Here is a 25,439-nt window from a genome sequence, read left to right as displayed (position 1 = left end):
CATTGGCCCTACCATCAGGAGGTTGTGGGTTTGATTCCCTGGTGATGACACAGCCATCCGTAAGAGTCCCAGAGAGCAGAACAGTGTTCTCTCTCTCTCTGGGTGGGTAGGATTGGCGTGGGTGATGCTAGTCAGCACAGGCGTCTGTTAGCTGAGGTAAACGAACTAGCAGTTAGCATTCTCCCTCAAGTGTGTTGAGCTCTAGTGGTGGAGATTTAGCAGCAGTTTGAAAAGATGTGGTGTCTCGGAGGAAGACTGTGCTAGCCTTCACACTCCCGGCACTGGTAGCATCGTGTGAGGGGGTTGAAGAAAATTGGAAAGTAAAATGGGGAACTATTACAATTTACAGAGGGTTAAGGGCCTTGCTCAAGGGCCCAAAAGCTTAGCGACTGACAAATATGGGTATTGAATCCACAACTCATTGTTTAATAACTTAGGAAAAATGGGTCTCGAGCCTACAACCTCGTGATCAGTATTTTAGCAAACATGGATATTGAATCCCTAATCCTAAATTAGGAAATTAGTGAATTAGGAAATGTGGGTATTAAACCCACCACCACGTGATCATTAATTTAGGAAACATGGATGTTGAACCCACCATCCTGAGATCAATAACTTAGCAAATGTTGGTACTGAATCCACAACCCTGCGATCGATAACTTAGCAAACATTCAGTCTATTACTTAGCAAACATGGATATTAAACCCACAACCCTGTGATCAACAACTTAGCAAACGATCATTAGCATTATGTCTGTGGGAGGAGAGAGAACCCTGAGAACCTTGCAATTGAGCTCGTACGTACATCTGGACCGTAGTGATTTTTACTGTAGGGTTGGAACTTGCAGCGAACTGATCCCTGCTCGAGTATAATATCCTCATTTCCACAGTGAGACAGAGTCACACTGCGTTACACAATCCCCTTATTTCTGCTTTTAGGACAGAAGGACCGTTTATCCCTTCAGGAATCGCTTTATGTAAGCAGGCACTGGGATGCTGTGTGAGCGATGTACCCAGAAAACCTTCTCCAAGCTCTGTGTTGTCCACAAGGGGGCGCCACTGTGTAATGCTCAGTAATGCACACAGTACTGCACCAATTAGAGCTGCAAAACTTAGCATCCAGTATGAATTCCATTTCAGTTTGCAGGCTATACAACATATTCCCAGTATGTATTTTACAATTATATATACTACACACAGGGAAATGGTATTTTCAGTATATATTCCACACCTTAATGAGTGGAATTTCCAGTATGTATTTCACAACCTGATGAGTAGTACTGTCAGTATATATATTCCACACCTTGATATGTAGTATTTCCAGTATGTATTTCCCACCTTGATAAATGTTTTTTAGTATATATTTCACACCTTAATAAGTAGTATTTCCAGTATGTATTTCACACTTTGATAAATAGTACTGTCAGTATATATTTCGCACCTTGATAAGTAGAATTTCCAGTATGTATTTCACACCTTGATAAATGGAATTTCCAGTATATGTCACACCTTAATAAGTGGTATTTCCAGTATGTATTTCACACCTTCATAATTACTTTTTATAGTATATATTCCACACCTTAATAAGTAGCATTTCCAGTATGTATTTCACACCTTGACAAATGTTTTTAGTATATATTTCACACCTTAAGAAGTAGTATTTCCAGTATGTATTTCACACCTTGACAAATGTTATTTCCGGTATGTATTCCATGTTCTAGTAAATTTGTTATTCTCCTTCCTAGCATTTTCAGTCCTCCTATAAATGATTATCTCAGTATAGATCCCTCACCCTCCTTAACAACATGTCCAGTATGTATTTCTCACCCTGATCAATTTACAGCATGTCTACAAAACATTCCAAAAACTGTAGTTCCAGTATACTTTTCACCCCCCAGCTAAAGGTTGTTTCCTGTATGTGTTCCACACATTAATTAGTGATATTTCCAGTATGTATTCCAAACACCTCATCAGTCACATTTCCAACAAATCTTCTACTTAATATTTCCAGTATGTATTTCACACCCTGGCTATATTTCTAGTATACATTTCACACCTCGCTAAATGCTGTTTCCAGTATGTATTATTGATCTTGATAATTGGTATCAGCCTTATATATGCCACACTCCGACTACCCATTATATAACCAACATCGTATTTGTCCTATACTGCACGTCACCCCCCAGAACAGCCCCGAGGAGTCCCAGTGACCACTCTATACCCCCCCTGACCCCGCCTGATTGGTGTACCTGCATCTTTACCACTAAAGTCACTGTGACTCAGTGGTGGTGGTGGTGCATTAACGGGGGACCTGCAGGAGTGTGCGATGTTTCCGTGACCTTGCAGCGTCCAAGCAGAATGAGGAGAGGGTCCGGCTGCATTAGCGACCCGCAAGGCCACCCAGCGCCGAGCGGTTCTCACGGCCCCGCCGCAGGACCACTGAGTTCAGAGCATTCAGTCAATGAGTCATCAAACCTGAGGCCAGAAAAGTGGGCGGAATATCGTTTGTGTATCCGAGTGTTCTTGGAGTGTGTGGAAGTGTGTGGATCTCATACACACACACACACACACACACACACACACACTCACTTTGCCTCTGTGTAAGTGCTTTTTACACCTTTTTTTCCTGGATGTGACAATATGAAGTGATTACCGGGATTGGAAAATGAATTTGGCACTCAATTTTCTCCCGCTGCCGGTCCCTCTTGGCCCCGCCACATTAGCACTCGCGCACACACACACACACTCTCACACACTCACACACTCTCCCTTCCTGCATTAGCATGATTTTAAACGAATATGAGATGAGATGCGATTCCGAGCAGCTCAAATCAATCAGAGAGGAAAGAGAGAGAGAGGGAGGTGGAACCGGGGGAAGGCCTAAACCCTGATGTCCTGTCAGCGGTTCTCCTCCGTGGCTGTTCCAGTCGAGCGGTGTGCCAGACCAAAAGACTGCAGGGATGAATAAAGGACGCAGCGTCTCTTTTTTGCCTCTTTTTAAGAGCTCCAGATGTCTGAAATGCTTCCTCCAGTCAGCTCCGTGCCCGCTAGCATTTCCGTCATTTATGGAATTCCACACCGGCGCACCACTCCGCACTATATTTGGACCATGGGAAGCAGAATGTAGAGCTTTAAACCTGGCTTGAAATTTTGGCTTAAGCATGAAACTTGCCCACTCGTTCACTTATTTATTCATTCGTTTGTTCGTTCATTAACTCACTTATTCATTCATTCATTAACTCACTTATTCATTCATTCATTAACTCACTTATTCATTTATTCATTAACTCACTTATTCATTTATTAACTCACTTATTCATTCACTCATTCATTCATTCATTAACTCACTTATTCATTAATTAACTCACTTATTCATTCACTCATTCATTCATTAACTCACTTATTCATTAATTAACTCACTTATTTATTCACTCTTTCATTTGTTCATTGACTCATTCATTTACTGATTCATTAACTCACTTATTCATTCACTCATTCATTTGTTCATTAGCTCATTCATTTACTGATTCATTAACTCACTTATTTATTTACTCATTTATTCATTAACTCACTTATTCACTCATTCATTTGTTCATTAGCTCATTCATTCACTGATTCATTCATTAACTCAACCATTCACTCTTTCATTCATTAACTCACTTATCCATTCACTTATTCATTCATTCATTAACTCACTTATTCATTCACTCATTCATCTGTTCATTAACTCATTCATTCACTCATTCATTCATTAACTCACTTATTCATTCACTCATTCATTCATTAACTCACATATTCATAAATTCATTCATTAACTCACTTATTCATTCACTCATTCATTCATTAACTCACTTATTCATTCACTCATTCATTCATTAACTCACTTATTCATTCACTCTTTCACTGATTAATTCTCTTATTCATTCACTCATTCATTCATTAACTCAAAAATTCATAAATTCATTCATTCATTAACTCACTTATTCATTCACTCATTCATTCATTAACTCACTTATTCACTCACTCATTCATTAATTAACTCACTTATTCATTTACTCATTCATTTGCTCATTCACTCCTTTGTTTATTCATTTGTTTGTGTAATTATTCACATTTATTTGTTTACTTCTTCATTCATTCATTTAGTTATTCATTGAATCGCTTACTCAGGGGTTAATCGGTTCACTCTTTCATTGAATCACTCTTTCATTTGTTAATCTGTTAATGCATTAGTCATTGAATCATTTATTTATTTATTAATCACTTTCATTTTTAATTTGGCCATTATGTGAATCACTTACTCATATTTCCATCTATTCACTCGCTCATCTACTCATTCCATTTGATCATCAATTCACTCACTCATTAAATCACTTGTTAATTAGCTTATCCAATTCAATCATGGAATCATTCACTTAGTTATTCATAAACACACTCTTAATTCATTCATTCATTGAATCACCCCCTCATTTGTTCATCAGTTTAGGCTGATTAATTCAACTTGAATCATTGAATCATTCACTTATTCATTCATCATCTCACTCTTGAATTCATTCGTTAATACAAACCTTCACACACATTCACGTTAGTCCATTCATTCAGTCACTTAAATATGACTCAGTGATTGATCTATCTGTTCATTCACTCACGCTTGTTTTATTCATGTATTCATTCATTTGTTTGTTCACTCGTTCACTCAGTAATTACGAATCAGTTCGTTCACCTGCTGATGTATTGGTCCCTGGTTGAGGTGATGAGGATCGCTCCAGCTCCAGTTTCCTCTGCAGCGTTTCTAATCACCTGCTGAGTGTTATAGCCCCCCGCTGTCCCCCGCCGTCCACAGGAGGAGGAGGAGCGAGCAGTGCGAGACGGCGAGAGTGAGACAGAGTGTGTGTAATTAGTGGAGACACTGCCTGGCCATGTGAAGCCCAGCCTGAACATTCGCTCTGACACTCTACACGCCAATCCCAGATATTGGAAATAATGAGTGCTGGAGTGTGTGTGTGTGTGTGTGTGTGTGTGTGTGTGTGTGTTTGGATGGAGACAGCTGTCACTGCTGACCACTCAATCCAGGCTAAAGTACAGCTGCGACATCCAGTCAGAATCAAGACTGGGCTCTTCGGATCCATAGGCAAATGGACCTGAAATGGTTAAGACCTTAAGGTGGGCGTAGATCGGACAGGGGGTCCTAGTTAAAAAGGGTTCCATACAGTAGTGAAATGGATTCTGTAACAATACCCTTTATAAAACCCACTAACCATAGAACCATAGAGACGTGACTTTCAACCAGCAACAACACATCGGCATTCATAGGGTTTTATGAGAGAACCACTGGTTCCATGTAGAACCATTGCATCTACTAAAGAACCCTTTAATAGGGGCATATTTGTACATTATTTGCAGTATCTATATATTTGAACTAAAACTGGGTTCTTCGATTTTGGCCTGCTGGTTGGTTCTTTACCAACTCTAGAACCCTTTTGGAACCCTTTTTTTTAAAGAACTGTTTATATATATATATACGAAGTTACCCATGCTAAGGTTCCACCAAACCACCAAATAGTTAGTTCTTTGACATGTACGAATAGCAGAACCCTCTTCGGTTTGGTCTGAGAACCTCTAAAGCAGGTAAAGAACCACCGCAGTGGTTCTTGGAGTTGTAATGAAAAGGAAAAGAAACATGGCTGTGTTCTTGAACTAAAGATACTGAAGATGTGACAAGCAAGGTACCACTCCAGTACAGGTTGGTACCTTTATCCGGACGGACTACGGTGACGATGGTGGAGTCTAGATCTTTGGTAGAACTTCTAGAACTTCCTGTGCAGTGTTGTCCTAGGTATGGAGATGAGGAGGCCTGGGAATTTGAGCCACTCCACTAAGGAAACCACAGAGCCATTGAGAAAGCCCACCATCACGGTCTTACCAGTGTTCTTGTGTACCTACTGAGCGCCTGTCACGGTGGGCCGATCCCGCGATGGTGAGGGGTTGTGTTCGGCACCGCTGGCTCAATGCCAGCAGAGCTCTAAAGAGTGCTGGTGATGAATCAGTGGGCAGTATGTCAGCAGCAGAGAAGAATGGAGATCAGGGTGCTGGCGTTTGTCACTGGGACAGTGCCGTGCCGTGTCCAGGCTGGTGAGTAATCTGCTGTTGGGTCAGTAGTTTGTCAAACTGAAGAGAAACACAGATATGTGCTGTTATTGATGACGGCTGCTATGCTGCCCCCTCTGGCTCAGGAGAGGAGAAATGCTTTGATATGCTTTCGGCTGTTGCCCGGTCCAAATGTCTGGATGCCAGCAGAGTCCGGACTCACGTTATGGGATGTTCGGTGTCAAGTTCAAAAAGTTTCGGTCGGTTGGTTTTAAACAGCAATTGAAATGGAGACAAACGGGAGCACTGTAGCTAGGACGCTATGGGAGGGGACAAATCAAGTAAGGACATCAAGACTTGCTTGACCAGGGTGCTCCTGGTCTGCAGTGGCAAGTACCTACCGACAGTGGTCCAGTGAGGACAAATCACAAAGGACAACAGGAGCTCTGCTGCCTGGGCTGCACCAATAGAACGTGCAGCGCCACCTGCTGCATACGGCGTTGTGCAGTGCCCCCTGTCCACCATCCAGAGCACCTACAACGGACACTTGAGCATTAAAACTCAATGGGGATAGGGTGATGCTCTGTGTCACATTCTGCTGGAGAATCGTGGGTCAAGTGACCCCTTCATGGTGCTGGTATTCACAATGGCAGTGGCCTCTTTCAGGAACGGCCTCATTATTGAACACGTGGGATTATCCTACTGTGGTACCATGTGGCTCAGCTTTTTGTATGCTTTTGGTTGATTGTCCCAGGAATTGCAGGAATGGTGACCCTGTGAAAAAACGAGGGGCTTGCTGAGATCAAAGTGAGGCCAGGAAAAAGCTTCATATTTATGTTCAAGATTGTACTCGGGTTGACAAGCGACTTGGCCATAACATCACCCTTTTGGTCAACTGTCCCGGGAATTGCAGAGATGGTGGCCTTGGATCTTCTGATGAGACGAGGGGCTTGCTGAGATCAAAGTGATGGCCAGGCCGAAAGTTGGAGTCAAGCTTTATATCTACAATTAAGGGTGGTACTTGGGTGGACAAGGGGGCTTGGCTGTGCATCAGACTTTTGGCCAACTGTCCCAGGAATTGCAGGAGAGGTGACCTTGCATAGGATGTCCCCTGCCTTCTGATAAAGCGAGGGTCTGGCTAAAGCCAAAGTGAGGCCAGCCTGAGAGGTGGAGTCAAGAGGCTTGACCCTGAAGCTGAAGACCGTTGAAGCAGGAACTTCATATTTAGGAGGGGGCTTGGCCATAGCATCAGTCTTTTGGCCAATTGTCCCGGGAATTGCAGGAGAGGTGACCTTGGGCACTTGGGACCTTCTGATGAAACGAGGGTCTGGCTGAAGCCAAAGTGAAGCCAGCCTGAGAGGTGTAGTCCAGAGACTCGACCCTGAAGCTAAGGATCAGTGATCAGGGTGCATGGGAAACAATGCTTAGGCGATTCTTAGCAGAACTGTTTACGACACACTTCCATACCTTAAGAACAAGTCAGCTCATTTGCATAGCACTCACTGTAGTTACAGAATAATACGCCTTAGGGTGCAATAAAGCTGCGGGTAAAAGGGGTAAAAGCAACCGAGCAATTAAGCTGCTGTGTTGTAGTGAATACCATAAGAGCTGCGAAGAGCCATCAAATCACAGCTGCAGCGTGATTCACCACAGCACACCACCTCCAGCGCTCTGTTGCATAAATAACACGCAGAACTTTCTTTTGATGCCGTGTGATTGTGTCTCCCTGTGGGCTCGCTCTCAGACAGCGTCTCTGGACTCAGGTCTGTAAAGCTCCTGTGGCTGTACTTTATGCCCTGCTGAATGACTCAGTCTTAATCAGAGGTATTCAGCCAGGCTGAACCGTTTCTCCATCCAGCTTCACTGTGGGGATTATGTGGCTTTAGTGCTGTAGCAGAGGACCTCTTAAAAGGACTGTAGCCCACCCCCCAACACACACACACACACACATGTGATTCTTACATACAATGTGATTATCTTTAATAATAGTCATATTAGATCAGGAGTTTTAGAAATAGGGTTTTAATAGTAGTATAATTAATACTAGTAGTAATAATAGCAGCATTTTTATTTGATATTTGATATTATTATTATTTTTTTATATATATATATATATATATTTTTTTTTTGCAGTAGGAGTAGTAGAAAAAGTATACCATATATAATATAATAATTACTGGAAATTATAGTATTTTATTATTAGTGGTAATAGTACTAATAGTAGTAGTAGTAGTAGTGATTATATTTATTACAAATATTTTAGTAATTATATAATTAGTAGAAGCAGTAGTATTTTAGTAATACGCAGTAGTATAATTAGAATGAGTAGCCCTTATTATTAGTAGCAGTAATATTATAATATGATAGTATAATTATAGTATAGTATAATAGTATATAATATTATATAATAGTATTTTTAGTACTGTTATTATTAGTAGTATGTCATGAGTAGTAGGTACTGATAGTGATATTGTTAGTAGTAGGTCTGCGTTTACGTTCATTTGTTTATTTGTTATTATTTTAAGATGATTTTTAATTTGTTGATGTTAATTAGAGAGAGAGAGAGACACACACACACACACACAAACACACACACACACACACAGTAAATCCAGCCAGATCTCAGATCAGTGCCTCTCAACTGCCCGGAGCAGAAGTGCCAACCTGCTCTGAGATCAGCACGAGCCCCTGTCCACCCACTTTACATTACCCACAATGCCTTTGGTGAGTCAGAGGGAGAATGACAGCTCCTAATGGCGTGTCCTAATTAAGACGGATCCTCAGAGAGCCATCACACACCTACACACACGCTGAGGGCAGGAACAGGCCGAGAAGATGCCGGAGTGGTCCCCCCCCCCCCCACACACACACAGGATCTTTAGAAGAAAGGGGGTTCTGTAGAACAGTGCTGTGTGTGTGTGTGTGTGTGTGTTTGAGGGTGAGGCAGCGCTCTCATTAGATCTGGGAATGCGTTATTTACAGGCCTAATTATCAGCTTATACCTGCTGTTCTGGCGTCCGTCCACGGAAACGCATCTCTGCGGCCTGGACTCACTTTAAAGGACGCTCCCAGATGCTGCCGCATGAATTATTTCCATACAGCCCAGTTCTCTTTCTACACCGGCCAGTTTGTCTGAAGTGGGCTTTTTTACGTCCTGTCAGATTTGCTGGAACGGATTCGATTACACTGCTGCAGCAGCGGGATAATCCCATCCAGAAACACACACTCTGACCGCTCTGGCCTGAAAAGCTGACCCCCAGTGTATCCTGGCCAGAGTTGACTTTAACGATGGACACAAAGGATTTGTGGGGGGGGGGGTATAGACAGGAGCAGTCGGGGAGCCTCTGAAACGAAGCCACGGCCTCATGTTTCGGCATCGGGGGGATTTATCCAGTCGGGAAATGCCTCTGCGTCCATCAGAGTGGACGCAGGAGCGGACAGTCCGGTCTTCCCTCTGAAGCCACTGTAAAGCGTAAGGATCTGATGTAGAGGATGAGGTGAGGGAATTGACTGTGATCGCGGAGAGCTCTGCGGTTCTGGTGGCGGTGATGATGATGATGACCGTAATGAAGATGACAGTGATGACGTTATTAATAAAGGTGATGATGGTGATTAGTAATATTAATGATGGTATAGTGATAACTGGTCATATGCTGCAGATAATGGGAACAGCAGATGATGGAGAGGAGGAGGAGGATGATGGTGTTACTGGTGGTGGTGATGAACAGGTATTATGCGATAAATGATAATTCTAGTGATGATGGTGTTAGTGGAGGTGAGGAAGATGCTGATAATATTTGTGATGATGATGATGATGATGAAGCTGACTGTAATGATAGTGGCACTACTGGAGCATACTTATGATAAAAGAAGAGACGCGGATGATGATGATGATGATGATTGTGGTGGTGATGAAGATATAATTAATGCTGATAATGTTATAGAGGAGACGCTGATGATGATGAGGATGTCAATGGATTATGGGGGGTAATGAAGATGCTGATGACAATGATCATGTAATTGTGATAAAAGTAATGGCGATGATGATGAAGGTGACTATGATGATTATGATGGTGATGGATGGTGGACCATACCGATGATGATGCTACTGGTGATGGTGATTAAGGTAAGATGATGATGATGAAGATGATAGGTGGTGGGGGGGGGGGGTGCTGATAATAGTGGTCCTGTAACATTTATGATGATGATGGTAATAGTAGTGGCACCACTGTACTGATGATGATGATGATGATTCCGGTGGTGATGAAGATGGTGATTAATGCTGATTACAGTAATGATAATAATAATAATGCTGATAATATTCGTGATGACGATGATGAAGGTGACTGCTGGCACTAACTGGAAAGTGGTCAAGATGAAGGTGACTGATGATGATGGTTATGCTAGTAGCACTAACGAGGTCAATGCCTATGATCAAAATGATGATGATGATGAAGATGTTGGTGCAATTGTGTCTCTGCAGCCGAGACTCTGGAGGTGGGCGAGTATTTGGAGATTTCCGGAATCATGCGCACTCAGGCCGGACGCTACGAGTGCAAAGCCAGCAACGACGTGGCAGCGCCCGACGTCAAATACGTCAACGTGATCGTCAACTGTGAGTATACATACATATCACAGATACGAGTTCTGCCATGACTTCATTTTGGGAAGCCTATGGAACATCGTTTACAGGTTCCATGCTACCGTCCTTGAGGGGGGACACCGTCCAAAATGTGGTGGAAGTGCCAGAATTAGCTTAGCATTAACTTAGTATTAGAAGGCTTATGGAGGCGCTAGCAGAAATTAGCATTGCGGCATTGCGGTACAGGTGCCCTGCCAGTTGCTAACCTGCGGGTGAGCTCTTGTCCAGCATAGATTCGTTACAATTGAATGGTTTAGCTGCTCTAACAGCACAAACAACCGTACCAAGCTAGTTAACCAGCATGGCGACCTCGGGTGGTCCAGGGGTCCAAGGCTCTAAGCGATCAGAGGATCGTTGGTTCGAATCCCGATCACGCTGCTAGCCATCGGCAGCCAGGGCCTCAAGAGAGCGCAATTGTCCCTGCTTTCTCTATGTAGATGGCGCTATCCACCACATCATAAGTCTGCTAGCCAGGTATACGGCCTGGAGGGAAGCGTGGCGTTGCACCAGCCAAAAGAGGTGTGGCTGGCTGTGGCGATCTACTGGTCAACCAGTATGATCAGCCTAACAACCAGCTCGGTCATGCTGGTAGACCCTCTAGTAAAGCTGACTAACCAGCATATGATATTTTCTCTCTTGAATGACCAGCTTTTCAACCAGCTGACCAGCTTAGACAGTCCGATACTGGTCTTGAGGTGGGTTTTTCAGCAGGGTCAGCTTTTCTTCTTCATTTTTTCCTCAAGTGTTGACATTTATGGCCCGAACTGTTCAAGGCTCGCTACAATGCAGTTCAGCTGTTTCGCCTCTAAAAAAAAAGCTAACTGCTTTGGAAACTGGCTAAAACAGCTGCTACACTACTGGGAAATGTGGTTGAACTATTAGCACAACCTTCGATGACCTTACTGACCATGACCGCGTTCCTTCAACAGACTCAAACAGTCTCTCTCTCTCTGATATTTATAAGCCGTACCTGTGCAAACCGTCCGAGCCGAAGCTACACAGCGGCCTGCTGACCTTTCCCTCCGTGCCGGGGGGCGACTCGTTCTGCCTCCTGCTCAGTCTCTTTAGCCTCGCTGCCAGCTTCTGGTGACGACTTGCATTTGCGCCCTTTTGAATCTGCCTCTGGTAGTCATTTCTACCCACTGTGAGGCTGGAAAGTGCAGCATTACGAAGAGCTGTGCTGTGCTGCAGTTTATCGCTTGACAAGCCACGCTAACAGGGGGCTGAAGAGTCCTCAGAGCTCCCTGTACCTACTGATTTTCAAGCACTCAAGTTCTACATTTTTCATGTTTGTGTGGGTTTATGTAGCAAAAACAGTCATTGTTCATTTTCAAGAACTTTTTCAGCTCTGTTTTACCGCTTAGCATTGAACAGGCCTTTTTTAAAGATATTTATGTAAATTAGCTCTGTTCTGATTGGGAAGCAGCAATGCTGAATTACAACAAACATTTGTTTCCATATGTGGATTGTTTTGAGTTGTCAGCAGTGTTCACACACTTAAACCTAAACAACATTAGCGTTAGCGTCGCTAAGGATTTTGTGCTTACTCTCGACCCCTCTCCTTCACAGATCCACCTTTCATTAAGGGTGCCAAAAGTTCGGAGACGCAGGTGGGCCGTTTGGGTGTCCTACAGTGTGACGCTACAGCCGTGCCCAAGCCAGAGTTCGAGTGGTACCGAGACGACAAGAGGTACCGCTAAAAAATCCCTGTACCATAAAAATATGCACAGTTAGCATAGTACAGAAACTGACATATTTAACATATACATGTACATAGACATTCACCATAAAGGTAAATACACGTAGTACTGAGGTAAATACACTCACTACTGAGGTTAATATACTCACAACTGAGGTAAATACACTCACTACTGAGGTAAACACACTCACTACTGAAGTAAACACACTCGCTACTGAGGTAAATACACTCATTACAGAAGTAAACACACTTAATACTGAGGTAAATACACTCACTACTGAGGTAAATACACTCATTACAGAAGTAAACACACTTAATACTGAGGTAAATACACTCACTACTGAGGTTAATATACTCACTGCTGAGGTAAATACACTCACTACTGAGGTTAATATACTCACTGCTGAGGTAAATACACTCACTACTGAGGTAAATACACTCACTACTGAAGTAAACACACTCACTACTGAGGTAAATACACTCACTACAGAAGTAAACACACTCACTACAGAAGTAAACACACTTAATACTGAGGTAAATACACTCACTACTGAGGTTAATATACTCACTGCTGAGGTAAATACACTCACTACTGAGGTAAATACACTCACTACTGAGGTAAATACACTCACCACAGAGGTAAATACACTCACTACTGAAGTAAACACACTCGCTACTGAGGTAAATACACTCATTACAGAAGTAAACACACTTAATACTGAGGTAAATACACTCACTACTGAGGTTAATATACTCACTGCTGAGGTAAATACACTCACTACTGAGGTTAATATACTCACTGCTGAGGTAAATACACTCACTACTGAGGTAAATACACTCACTACTGAAGTAAACACACTCACTACTGAGGTAAATACACTCACTACAGAAGTAAACACACTCACTACAGAAGTAAACACACTTAATACTGAGGTAAATACACTCACTACTGAGGTTAATATACTCACTGCTGAGGTAAATACACTCACTACTGAGGTAAATACACTCACTACTGAGGTAAATACACTCACCACAGAGGTAAATACACTCACTACTGAGGTAAATACACTCACCACAGAGGTAAATACACTCACTACTGAAGTAAACACACTCACTACTGAGGTAAATACACTCACTACTGAGGTAAATACACTCACTACAGAGGTAAATACACTCACTACAGAAGTAAACACACTTAATACTGAGGTAAATACACTCACTACAGAGGTAAATACACTCACTACAGAAGTAAACACACTTAATACTGAGGTAAACACACTCACTACAGAGGTAAATACACTCACTACAGAAGTAAACACTTAATACTGAGGTAAATACACTCACTACTGAGGTAAACACACTCACTACTGAAGTAAACACACTCACGACTGAGGTAAATACACTCACTACAGAAGTAAACACACTTAATAATGAGGTAAATACACTCACTACAGAAGTAAACACACTCACTACAGAAGTAAACACACTTAATACTGAGGTAAATACACTCACTACTGAGGTTAATATACTCACTGCTGAGGTAAATACACTCACTACTGAGGTAAATACACTCACTACTGAGGTAAATACACTCACCACAGAGGTAAATACACTCACTACTGAGGTAAATACATTCACCACAGAGGTAAATACACTCACTACTGAGGTAAATACACTCACTACAGAGGTAAATACACTCACTACAGAAGTAAACACACTTAATACTGAGGTAAACACACTCACTACAGAGGTAAATACACTCACTACAGAAGTAAACACACTTAATACTGAGGTAAATACACTCACTACTGAGGTAAATACACTCACTTTTGAGGTAAATACACTCACTACGGAAGTAAACACACTTAATACTGAGGTAAATACACTCACTACTGAGGTAAATACACTCACTATTGAGGTAAATACACTCACTACTGAGGTAAATGCACTCACTACTGAGGTAAATACACTCACTATTGAGGTAAATACACTCACTACAGAAGTAAACACACTCACTACTGAGGTAAATACACTCACTACAGAAGTAAACACACTTAATACTGAGGTAAATACACTCACTACTGAGGTAAATACACTCACTACTGAGGTAAATACACTCACTACTGAGGTAAATGCACTCACTACTGAAGTAAATACACTCACTACAGAAGTAAACACACTTAATACTGAGGTAAATACACTCACTACTGAGGTAAATACACTCACTATTGAGGTAAATACACTCACCACAGAGGTAAATACACTCACTACAGAAGTAAACACACTTAATACTGAGGTACATACACTCACTACTGAGGTACTCACTACACTCACTACACTCACTACTCACTCACTACACTCACTACTGAGGTAAACACACTCACTACTGAAGTAAACACACTCACTACTGAGGTAAATACACTCACTACAGAAGTAAACACACTTAATACTGAGGTAAATACACTCACTACTGAGGTAAATACATTCACTACTGAGGTAAACACATTCACTACTGAGGTAAACACACTCACTACAGAGGTAAATACACTCACTACTGAGGTAAATACACTCACTACAGAAGTAAACACACTCACTACAGAAGTAAACACACTTAATACTGAGGTAAATACACTCACTACTGAGGTAAATACACTCACTATTGAGGTAATACACTCACTACTGAGGTAAATGCACTCACTACTGAGGTAAATACACTCACTACAGAAGTAAACACACTTAATACTGAGGTAAATACACTCACTACTGAGGTAAATACACTCACTATTGAGGTAATACACTCACTACTGAGGTAAATGCACTCACTACTGAGGTAAATACACTCACTACAGAAGTAAACACACTTAATACTGAGGTAAATACACTCACTACTGAGGTAAATACACTCACAACAGAAGTAAACACACTCACTACTGAGGTAAATACACTCACTACAGAAGTAAACACACTTAATACTGAGGTAAATACACTCACTACTGAGGTAAATACACTCACTATTGAGGTAAATACACTCACCACAGAGGTAAATACACTTACTACTGAGGTAAATGCACTCACTACTGAGGTAAACACACTCACTACTGAAGTAAACACACTCACTACTGAGGTAAATGCACCCACTACTGAGGGAAATACACTCACTACAGAAGTAAACACACTTAATACTGAGGTAAATACACTCACTACTGAGGTAAATACACTCACTATTGAGGTAATACACTCACTACTGAGGTAAATGCACTCACTACTGAGGTAAATACACTCACTATAGAAGTAAACACACTTAATACTGAGGTAAATACACTCACTACTGAGGTAAATACACTCACTACAGAAGTAAACACATTTAATACTGAGGTAAATACACTCACTACTGAGGTAAATACACTCACTACTGAGGTAAACACACTCACTACTGAAGTAAACACACTCACTACTGAGGTAAATACACTCACTACAGAAGTAAACACACTTAATACTGAGGTAAATACACTCACTACAGAAGTAAACATACTTAATACTGAGGTAAATACACTCACTACTGAGGTAAATACACTCACTACTGAGGTAAATACACTCACTATTGAGGTAAATACACTCACTACAGAAGTAAACACACTCACTACTGAGGTAAATACACTCACTACAGAAGTAAACACACTTAATACTGAGGTAAATACACTCACTACTGAGGTAAATACACTCACTACTGAGGTAAACACACTCAATACTGAGGTAAATGCACTCACTACTGAGGTAAATACACTCACTACAGAAGTAAACACTTAATACTGAGGTAAATACACTCACTACTGAGGTAAATACACTCACTATTGAGGTAAATACACTCACTACAGAAGTAAACACACTCACTACTGAGGTAAATACACTCACTACAGAAGTAAACACACTTAATACTGAGGTAAATACACTCACTACTGAGGTAAATGCACTCACTACTGAGGTAAATGCACTCACTACTGAAGTAAATACACTCACTACAGAAGTAAACACACTTAATACTGAGGTAAATACACTCACTACTGAGGTAAATACACTCACTATTGAGGTAAATACACTCACCACAGAGGTAAATACACTCACTACAGAAGTAAACACACTTAATACTGAGGTACATACACTCACTACTGAGGTACTCACTACACTCACTACACTCACTACTCACTCACTACACTCACTACTGAGGTAAACACACTCACTACTGAAGTAAACACACTCACTACTGAGGTAAATACACTCACTACAGAAGTAAACACACTTAATACTGAGGTAAATACACTCACTACTGAGGTAAATACATTCACTACTGAGGTAAACACATTCACTACTGAGGTAAACACACTCACTACAGAGGTAAATACACTCACTACTGAGGTAAATACACTCACTACAGAAGTAAACACACTCACTACAGAAGTAAACACACTTAATACTGAGGTAAATACACTCACTACTGAGGTAAATACACTCACTATTGAGGTAATACACTCACTACTGAGGTAAATGCACTCACTACTGAGGTAAATACACTCACTACAGAAGTAAACACACTTAATACTGAGGTAAATACACTCACTACTGAGGTAAATACACTCACTATTGAGGTAATACACTCACTACTGAGGTAAATGCACTCACTACTGAGGTAAATACACTCACTACAGAAGTAAACACACTTAATACTGAGGTAAATACACTCACTACTGAGGTAAATACACTCACAACAGAAGTAAACACACTCACTACTGAGGTAAATACACTCACTACAGAAGTAAACACACTTAATACTGAGGTAAATACACTCACTACTGAGGTAAATACACTCACTATTGAGGTAAATACACTCACCACAGAGGTAAATACACTTACTACTGAGGTAAATGCACTCACTACTGAGGTAAACACACTCACTACTGAAGTAAACACACTCACTACTGAGGTAAATGCACCCACTACTGAGGGAAATACACTCACTATTGAGGTAATACACTCACTACTGAGGTAAATGCACTCACTACTGAGGTAAATACACTCACTACAGAAGTAAACACACTTAATACTGAGGTAAATACACTCACTACTGAGGTAAATACACTCACTACAGAAGTAAACACACTTAATACTGAGGTAAATACACTCACTACTGAGGTAAATACACTCACTACTGAGGTAAACACACTCACTACTGAAGTAAACACACTCACTACTGAGGTAAATACACTCACTACAGAAGTAAACACACTTAATACTGAGGTAAATACACTCACTACAGAGGTAAATACACTCACTACAGAAGTAAACACACTTAATACTGAGGTAAATACACTCACTACTGAGGTAAATACACTCACTTTTGAGGTAAATACACTCACTACGGAAGTAAACACACTTAATACTGAGGTAAATACACTCACTACTGAGGTAAATACACTCACTATTGAGGTAAATACACTCACTACTGAGGTAAATGCACTCACTACTGAGGTAAATACACTCACTATTGAGGTAAATACACTCACTACAGAAGTAAACACACTCACTACTGAGGTAAATACACTCACTACAGAAGTAAACACACTTAATACTGAGGTAAATACACTCACTACAGAGGTAAATACACTCACTACAGAAGTAAACACACTTAATACTGAGGTAAATACACTCACTACTGAGGTAAATACACTCACTTTTGAGGTAAATACACTCACTACGGAAGTAAACACACTTAATACTGAGGTAAATACACTCACTACTGAGGTAAATACACTCACTATTGAGGTAAATACACTCACTACTGAGGTAAATGCACTCACTACTGAGGTAAATACACTCACTATTGAGGTAAATACACTCACTACAGAAGTAAACACACTCACTACTGAGGTAAATACACTCACTACAGAAGTAAACACACTTAATACTGAGGTAAATACACTCACTACTGAGGTAAATACACTCACAACAGAAGTAAACACACTCACTACTGAGGTAAATACACTCACTACAGAAGTAAACACACTTAATACTGAGGTAAATACACTCACTACTGAGGTAAATACACTCACTATTGAGGTAAATACACTCACCACAGAGGTAAATACACTCACTACAGAAGTAAACACACTTAATACTGAGGTACATACACTCACTACTGAGGTACTCACTACACTCACTACACTCACTACTCACTCACTACACTCACTACTGAGGTAAACACACTCACTACTGAAGTAAACACACTCACTACTGAGGTAAATACACTCACTACAGAAGTAAACACACTTAATACTGAGGTAAATACACTCACTACTGAGGTAAATACATTCACTACTGAGGTAAACACATTCACTACTGAGGTAAACACACTCACTACAGAGGTAAATACACTCACTACTGAGGTAAATACACTCACTACAGAAGTAAACACACTCACTACAGAAGTAAACACACTTAATACTGAGGTAAATACACTCACTACTGAGGTAAATACACTCACTACTGAGGTAAATACACTCACTACTGAGGTAAACACACTCACTACTGAAGTAAGCACACTCACTACTGAGGTAAATACACTTACTACAGAAGTAAACACACTTAATACTGAGGTAAATACACTCACTACTGAGGTAAATACACTCACTATTGAGGTAAATACACTCACTACTGAGGTAAATACACTCACTACAGAAGTAAACACACTTAATACTGAGGTAAATACACTCACTACTGAGGTAAATACACTCACTATTGAGGTAAATACACTCACTACAGAAGTAAACACACTCACTACTGAGGTAAATACACTCACTACAGAAGTAAACACACTTAATACTGAGGTAAATACACTCACTACTGAGGTAAATACACTCACCACAGAGGTAAATACACTTACCACAGAGGTAAATACACTCACTACTGAGGTAAATACACTCACTACTGAGGTAAATACACTCACTACAGAAGTAAACACACTTAATACTGAGGTAAATACACTCACTACTGAGGTAAATACACTCACTATTGAGGTAAATACACTCACTACAGAAGTAAACACACTTAATACTGAGGTAAATACACTCACTGCAGAAGTAAACACACTCACCACAGAAGTAAACACACTAAGCTCAGAGGTAAATACACTCACTACTGAAGTAAATACACTCACTACAGAAGTAAACACACTCACTACTGAGGTAAATACACTAAGCTCAGAGGTAAATACACATACTTTAAACATAAACACTTAATGTACACATAAATACACTTGCTATAGAAATGTAGACACTTACTATAGAGATGTTCATAGCATAGAGATAAGTACACTCACTATAGAGACGAACACACTCACCTAAGAGGTAAATACACTCAGTGTAGCATCTCTCTGCATCAGACGCTGGTTTATGAATGTCTTGTTTGTGAGGCAGCTTGTCTCACTTTAATTACAATTATCTTCTTTCTTCGTCTCGGCCTCGCTCTTAATTACAGTTCACGTCTTAATTGCGGTGTTGTTTTTAAAAACACCTCGTACAAATGCTGCTTTCTAGCGACAGCCCTTTTCACTGTGGCTTCAGCTGCTCATGAACAGTGCTGCAGATATGTTAGAGCTGAGGTTTCTCTGTGAGGGGATTTTACAGCTTCAGCTTTACGGCCAGTCGAGTGACCTTGTTGATCTCCATAAACTCACAGAACCCTCTTTACTGGCTACAAACACAGCAAACAAACAAGAAAGGCAAACAGGGACAGTGTGGGTGAATCAGTCCACCTGTGAAAGCAGCGAGGCTGAGAGACGAAATGGGACAGGGCAGGGACACTCACATACATATGACGGAAGGTGTCCATTATAGAGATTAGCTGCTCCACAGTGGTCCGTCCATGTACCTCTGTGTACCACCCTCTGGCACCAATGGTCGTGGGGAACAGCGTTATGCCACTGGGAGACACTCGATGTTCGAGGTTAGGTTACCTTCACTAGCAGTTACCGAGACGCTACCACCCTTTTTTGACGTCAGCCAAATTGCATAATTTGCCCATGTTGATGGTTTTGCACCTTGCTACAACTGACTGGTGTGCTCGCTTATTTATATACATGCAGCCGCCTCGGACCGAGTCCATTCATTTATTCATTCCAAACAAGGAGTGGTCATAATGTTCTGATATGACCATGACAGTGGGCGAAGGGAGGCAGTGTCTCGGAAATGAGATGTGAAGGTGGACCGAGAATGGACACTTCTTGCACACTGAGTGGTTCCCCACAGGCCACAACGTCTCACTAGGGTGGTCCGAGCCAAGGGTGGTTATTCCCACTATTAGGTGGGTGGTCATATTGTTCTGATATGACTGTGGATATAAAATTACCCATAATCACCTCTCTTTGTCTCTCTCTCTCTCGTCAGGCTGTCTAATATGCAGGGCGTTAGTATTCAGATCATCGGCACTCGTACTCTCTTGCTGGTTGCGAACGTCACGGAAGAAGACTACGGAAACTACACCTGCGTGGCCACCAACCGACTGGGAATACACAACGCTAGCGTGTTTCTTTACAGTAAGTAATCACACACACACACACACAGTGTGGATAACACACAGGTCAGAACACTGAAAATTGTGTATTTGGAGCATTTATTGGCGCCACCTAGTGGCTTCTTTGCAATATTTCACCTTTGGGTACTTGCACACCTGCCTTGTTTGGTCCGGACTTTCTGACTTTTTCGTTTGGTCCGAACTAAAATAGCAGGTGTGAAAGGTGGCGCGAACATCGGCCAAAAGCAAAGGACCAAAGTTTTAAGAGTGTGAAAACACGGTTTTTAGGATGGTTTGGACTTTCGGACCAGTTACAGGAAGTTGAGGCAGGCTGTCGTCATTTGAAAAGGTGCCCCAGGAAAGACCCGCCGAACTGACAGCACGCTGACACACTACGAGCCAATCAGTGTCAAATATAGGAAGATCAGCCATGTGGGTGACGACACCAGGACCTTGGTCCGGACTTAACACTACGTCTACTCTCTGTTTTGGACCACGACTGATCTGATTCTTTACTAATTGATGCCCAGGACAGGAACTAATCCTCTATTGACCAGAAGCGACTGGGACGGTTTGCAGTAAAGTAAAGATAATAAAGTTATAATTATTACAAAAAACCTTTGGTGCATTTCATATGTTGGCCACCAGATGTCAGTATGTACCAATAAATGACTGCACATACACACTTACACATCCAGTACTCATTGGACATACAGTGCATTGGAGTGGACAGTACCCTGGTGATAAAAGAACTGAGCTAACAACTGGCAATGGTCGTTTACCAATTAGCACAATGTGGAGTATTTCTGTATTTCTGAACACCTCCACATTAAAGGAGAGTGTGTGATGATTTAGCCAGGTGGTTAGCATCATGCTAACTGCTGTACAGAAACATATAACTGAAGATGCACACTTCAGATATCAACATTGTCTTGGTTGATTGACTGGGTTGGGGGGGTGGGTAGTGCGGTGACCATGGTGGTCCTACTCCAGGGTAGTCCGTCTGGCATCAGATGCTCTTAAACAAATTTTTGCTGCTCTAATGCTAGATAGCATTTTACTTCTACCAATAGCCCCACTTGATTAGCTAGCCATAGCCATGCCTTCTGACAGTAACCTAGTCCTTAGTAGTAATAATAATAATTATTATTATTGTTATTATTATTCATCCATAGTCTTTCACATAGCCCCACTTCCTGATGATTAGCTTGCCATAGCCACACTTTCTGATGACTAGCTGGGACTAGGTACCCTTACCTCCTGTTAGCTAAGCTAAAACGTTTAGCCATAGCGCTGCTTTTGGATAGCTACCCTTAGGGTTCGAAGTTTTAGCAAGAGCCTCACTTCCTAATGATTAGCTTGCCATAGCCATGCCTTGTGATGACTACTTACTAGCAACCTCATCTCCTGCGAGCTGAACTAAAACGTCTAGCCATGGCCCTGCTTTTGGATAGCCACCCCTACCACCACATTCAGGGCTAGTACTTAGCCCCACTTCCTGACGATTAGCTTGCCGTATCCACACTTTCTGATGACTAGCTGGGTCTAGGTACCCCTACCTCCTGTTAGCTAAGCTAAAACGTCTAACCATGGCCCTGCTTCTGGATAGCCACCCCTACCACCACATTCAGGATCCTGATGATTAGCAATCCTGATGATTAGCTTGCCGTAGCCACTCCATGTGATGACTCCTGTTTGCTGAGCTAAAACATCAAGCCATGACCCTGCTTCCAGTAAGCAGTCAGGGCTAGTATTCAGAGCAATTGTCCCACTTTCTAATAACTAGCTTACCATAGCCGTGCCTTGTGATGACTACTGACTAGCTGAGCTAAAAACCTCTAGCCATAGTCCTGCTTCTGGACAGCTACCCATAACACCACTTCCAGGGCTAGCAGGGCTACAATTTCTAGCAATAGCCCCACTTCCCCATGATTTACTTTCCGTCGCCGCTTCTTCTGATGAGTAGCAATCGTAATCCTGCCTCCAGGCCTGGCTGAACTAGAACCTCTGGCAGTAGCTCTGCTTCCTGAAGATTAGCTAGCCAGAGGACAGCTTCCAGAGAGATTGCTGTAGACCAAAAACACATGGTAAGAGTTAACTAAACAAGCCCCCAGCTTGACAGGGGGGACCACCACAGTCACCTCAGGGGAAAAAACAACTAGCGAATCTGATTATTTTGCTTAACTAATTCTTACCTCTCTTTATTTCCTCTTCCCTCAAGGACCTGGTACCGGACGGGACATCAACGGCTCGGCATGCGTTTCCCAGTCCGTGTGGCTCCTCGTCCTGTCCTTCCTCCTGCCTCTACTCAAGTGTTAATACTCAGCGCTGCACTCGTTCACCACCACACCTCCTTCTATATCTTCTCCATTTCTGCTCTCTCTCTCTCTCTCTTTCTCTTTCCCTCTCTATCTCTCTCTCTCTCTCCCAGACTGTTCGCATTCCCATCCAGAACGAACCGTGCCTCCATGCACGCCAAACTAGGTACACTTACAATTCACGACAGAGGAACGGGACGGGGCTATTAGCGTCGAACAAGTACGAAACAAAAGAAAAGGAATACCCGAGAGGAAGTGCAAAGAAGACCGTGCTCTTCATAGGATATGATAATTATCTTCAATACTCCTCAAATCCTCCTGGTTTTCCACTGTCCTGGAATTTCCTTTCCTTTCCTTTCCTTTGTTTGGTTTCGCTCGTCTTTCTCTCCCACCATCTCGAGAACAAGCAGAGCAGAGAACTTGCACATTAGCGAGAGTTCAAATCTTCGACTCTTAGCCGCGGCGCTCAACAATCATCCAGATATCCCGACATAGCTACTGAACGCTAATTTTGATATTGTAATCCCGAATCCTAATCCCGAAGTGTCCTCGGCTTTTTTGCCAGACGTGTAACTTAAGCAGCGCTAATTTCAAAAATCAATCAATCAATCAATAAATGGATAAACAAACATGGCCGTTTCTCAGCAGGAAGACCTACTGTATAAGCTACAGCAACCAGCCAGCGCTAAGCATCACCAAATGGAAAATAGCCAGATATTAGCCAGTTCTTCAACGTTTTGAGCAACGTAGACCTCGTAGAGGACTTATCATCACTATTTACAAGACAGACGCCAAACCGTACCGCATTAGTCCGCTAGCCTGCTAAACCTGTAGCTGGAAGCGCCAAAACAGTCCCAAGTGGGTGTTAGCTTAGCTTAGCCTCGCGTGAGTACCACACTCGCTCAGTTCACCATGCTAACTTATGAGGCTCAGCCCTCAAATTTTCATCGAAGGCGATGTTTGGGCTAAAGCACCAGTCAGGAATGGAAAAGCCAAACTGCAGGACAATTTGTGGAATTAGCATTCTGCTAATTTGCAGGAACGTTTCCCCCATACTCAAAAAATGTAGCCGATTAGCCTAGACAGTGCGTACACGTGGGATTTGGGCGGTAGCACTAGGTTTAGCAGCCGGAAATTGTTACCTATAAGCTGTCCATTTAACAGTAGGTCACCTAAGCAAGCCTATTTGCCATTGATTAATCCGTAAATTGTATTATTTTTGACGCTGGAGCATCTTTAATCTGTGGGAATGCTAGCACTAGTGTAATGAGGCTAAAAACAAAAACTAAATATTCTATTCCAAGTCATTTTGGAGTATTTCTATTGGTCCGTTCATCAGGAAATTCTGACTCTGAATCATATGATGTCAAAAAGTGAAAAAATTGCTAAGTTGTAGCTAGCTAGGTTCTCCTCAGATGAGCTAATGAGCTAACAGACGCCGGTCTTGGCCATGATTTCTTTACTCCTCCGTGGAAAACCTAGTGCTAACGTCAGTTTATAGAGAGTCTAGTTAGCAAAATAGCTGCCTTCTGAGGTAAGCTCTTAAGAACGTGCTAACTCTAGCTAGGTTGCTTGGTGTAAACTAATTAGCTAGCTAGCTAGCTACATACTTTCACACAAATATGAGCAAAACTCACATTTTACAGCCCTTTTTAAACATAAAATCAGTGTTCCACTGAGTCACAGTCCTCACAGTCTGAGGAAAGCAGTTAGCCGTTAGTTAGCAAGCTGCATTATTAGCCGCAGCCTAACACGTCTCGGATAATTGACTACTTTTGCTGTGAGGGGAGAGTTATTATATAGTAAACTGGGTACAATTACATGTTTTGTCCAAATCTGATTTAAAAAATGGGGGTTTAGAGGTTTGCTAACACACCTTCTTGCTAACATAGCTGGCCTGCTGTTGTCAAAGTCAAAGCTGGTGAACCTGGTAGCTGGTGCTAACGTGAGCAGTTTAGCAGGATGAGCTAACTCCTGATGAAGGGAGTTGCACGGATTCTAGGCGAACTATCAAACTTTCAAAATAAAAGTCTTTCAAATCTCTGGTCGCTCTACCTTTGGGAAGGGCGGCTCGTGCCGTGGGATGCTAACAGGATTTTTTTTTTTTTTTTTTTTGGGGGGGGGGGGGGGGT

The 25,439-nt window shown here is 41.9% G+C and overlaps 1 protein-coding gene across 1 annotated transcript in view; it reads left to right on the top strand.

The window, feature by feature from the left end:
- lsamp (limbic system associated membrane protein) overlaps window positions 1–25,439 on the top strand; it is a 261,334-nt gene extending 235,895 nt beyond the window's left edge. Inside the window, exons 3-6 of the mRNA XM_072690944.1 lie at window positions 10,570–10,701; window positions 12,298–12,418; window positions 20,863–21,011; window positions 23,211–25,439. Coding sequence (XP_072547045.1) covers window positions 10,570–10,701; window positions 12,298–12,418; window positions 20,863–21,011; window positions 23,211–23,308 — 500 coding nt within the window. The 3' untranslated portion in view covers window positions 23,309–25,439. The remainder of the gene's footprint in view (window positions 1–10,569; window positions 10,702–12,297; window positions 12,419–20,862; window positions 21,012–23,210) is intronic.

The sequence above is a fragment of the Salminus brasiliensis genome, chromosome 11, assembly GCF_030463535.1.
Source record: "Salminus brasiliensis chromosome 11, fSalBra1.hap2, whole genome shotgun sequence".
In the NCBI taxonomy this organism is placed as follows: domain Eukaryota; kingdom Metazoa; phylum Chordata; class Actinopteri; order Characiformes; family Bryconidae; genus Salminus; species Salminus brasiliensis.
This window is presented reverse-complemented; position numbering and strand designations above follow the sequence as displayed.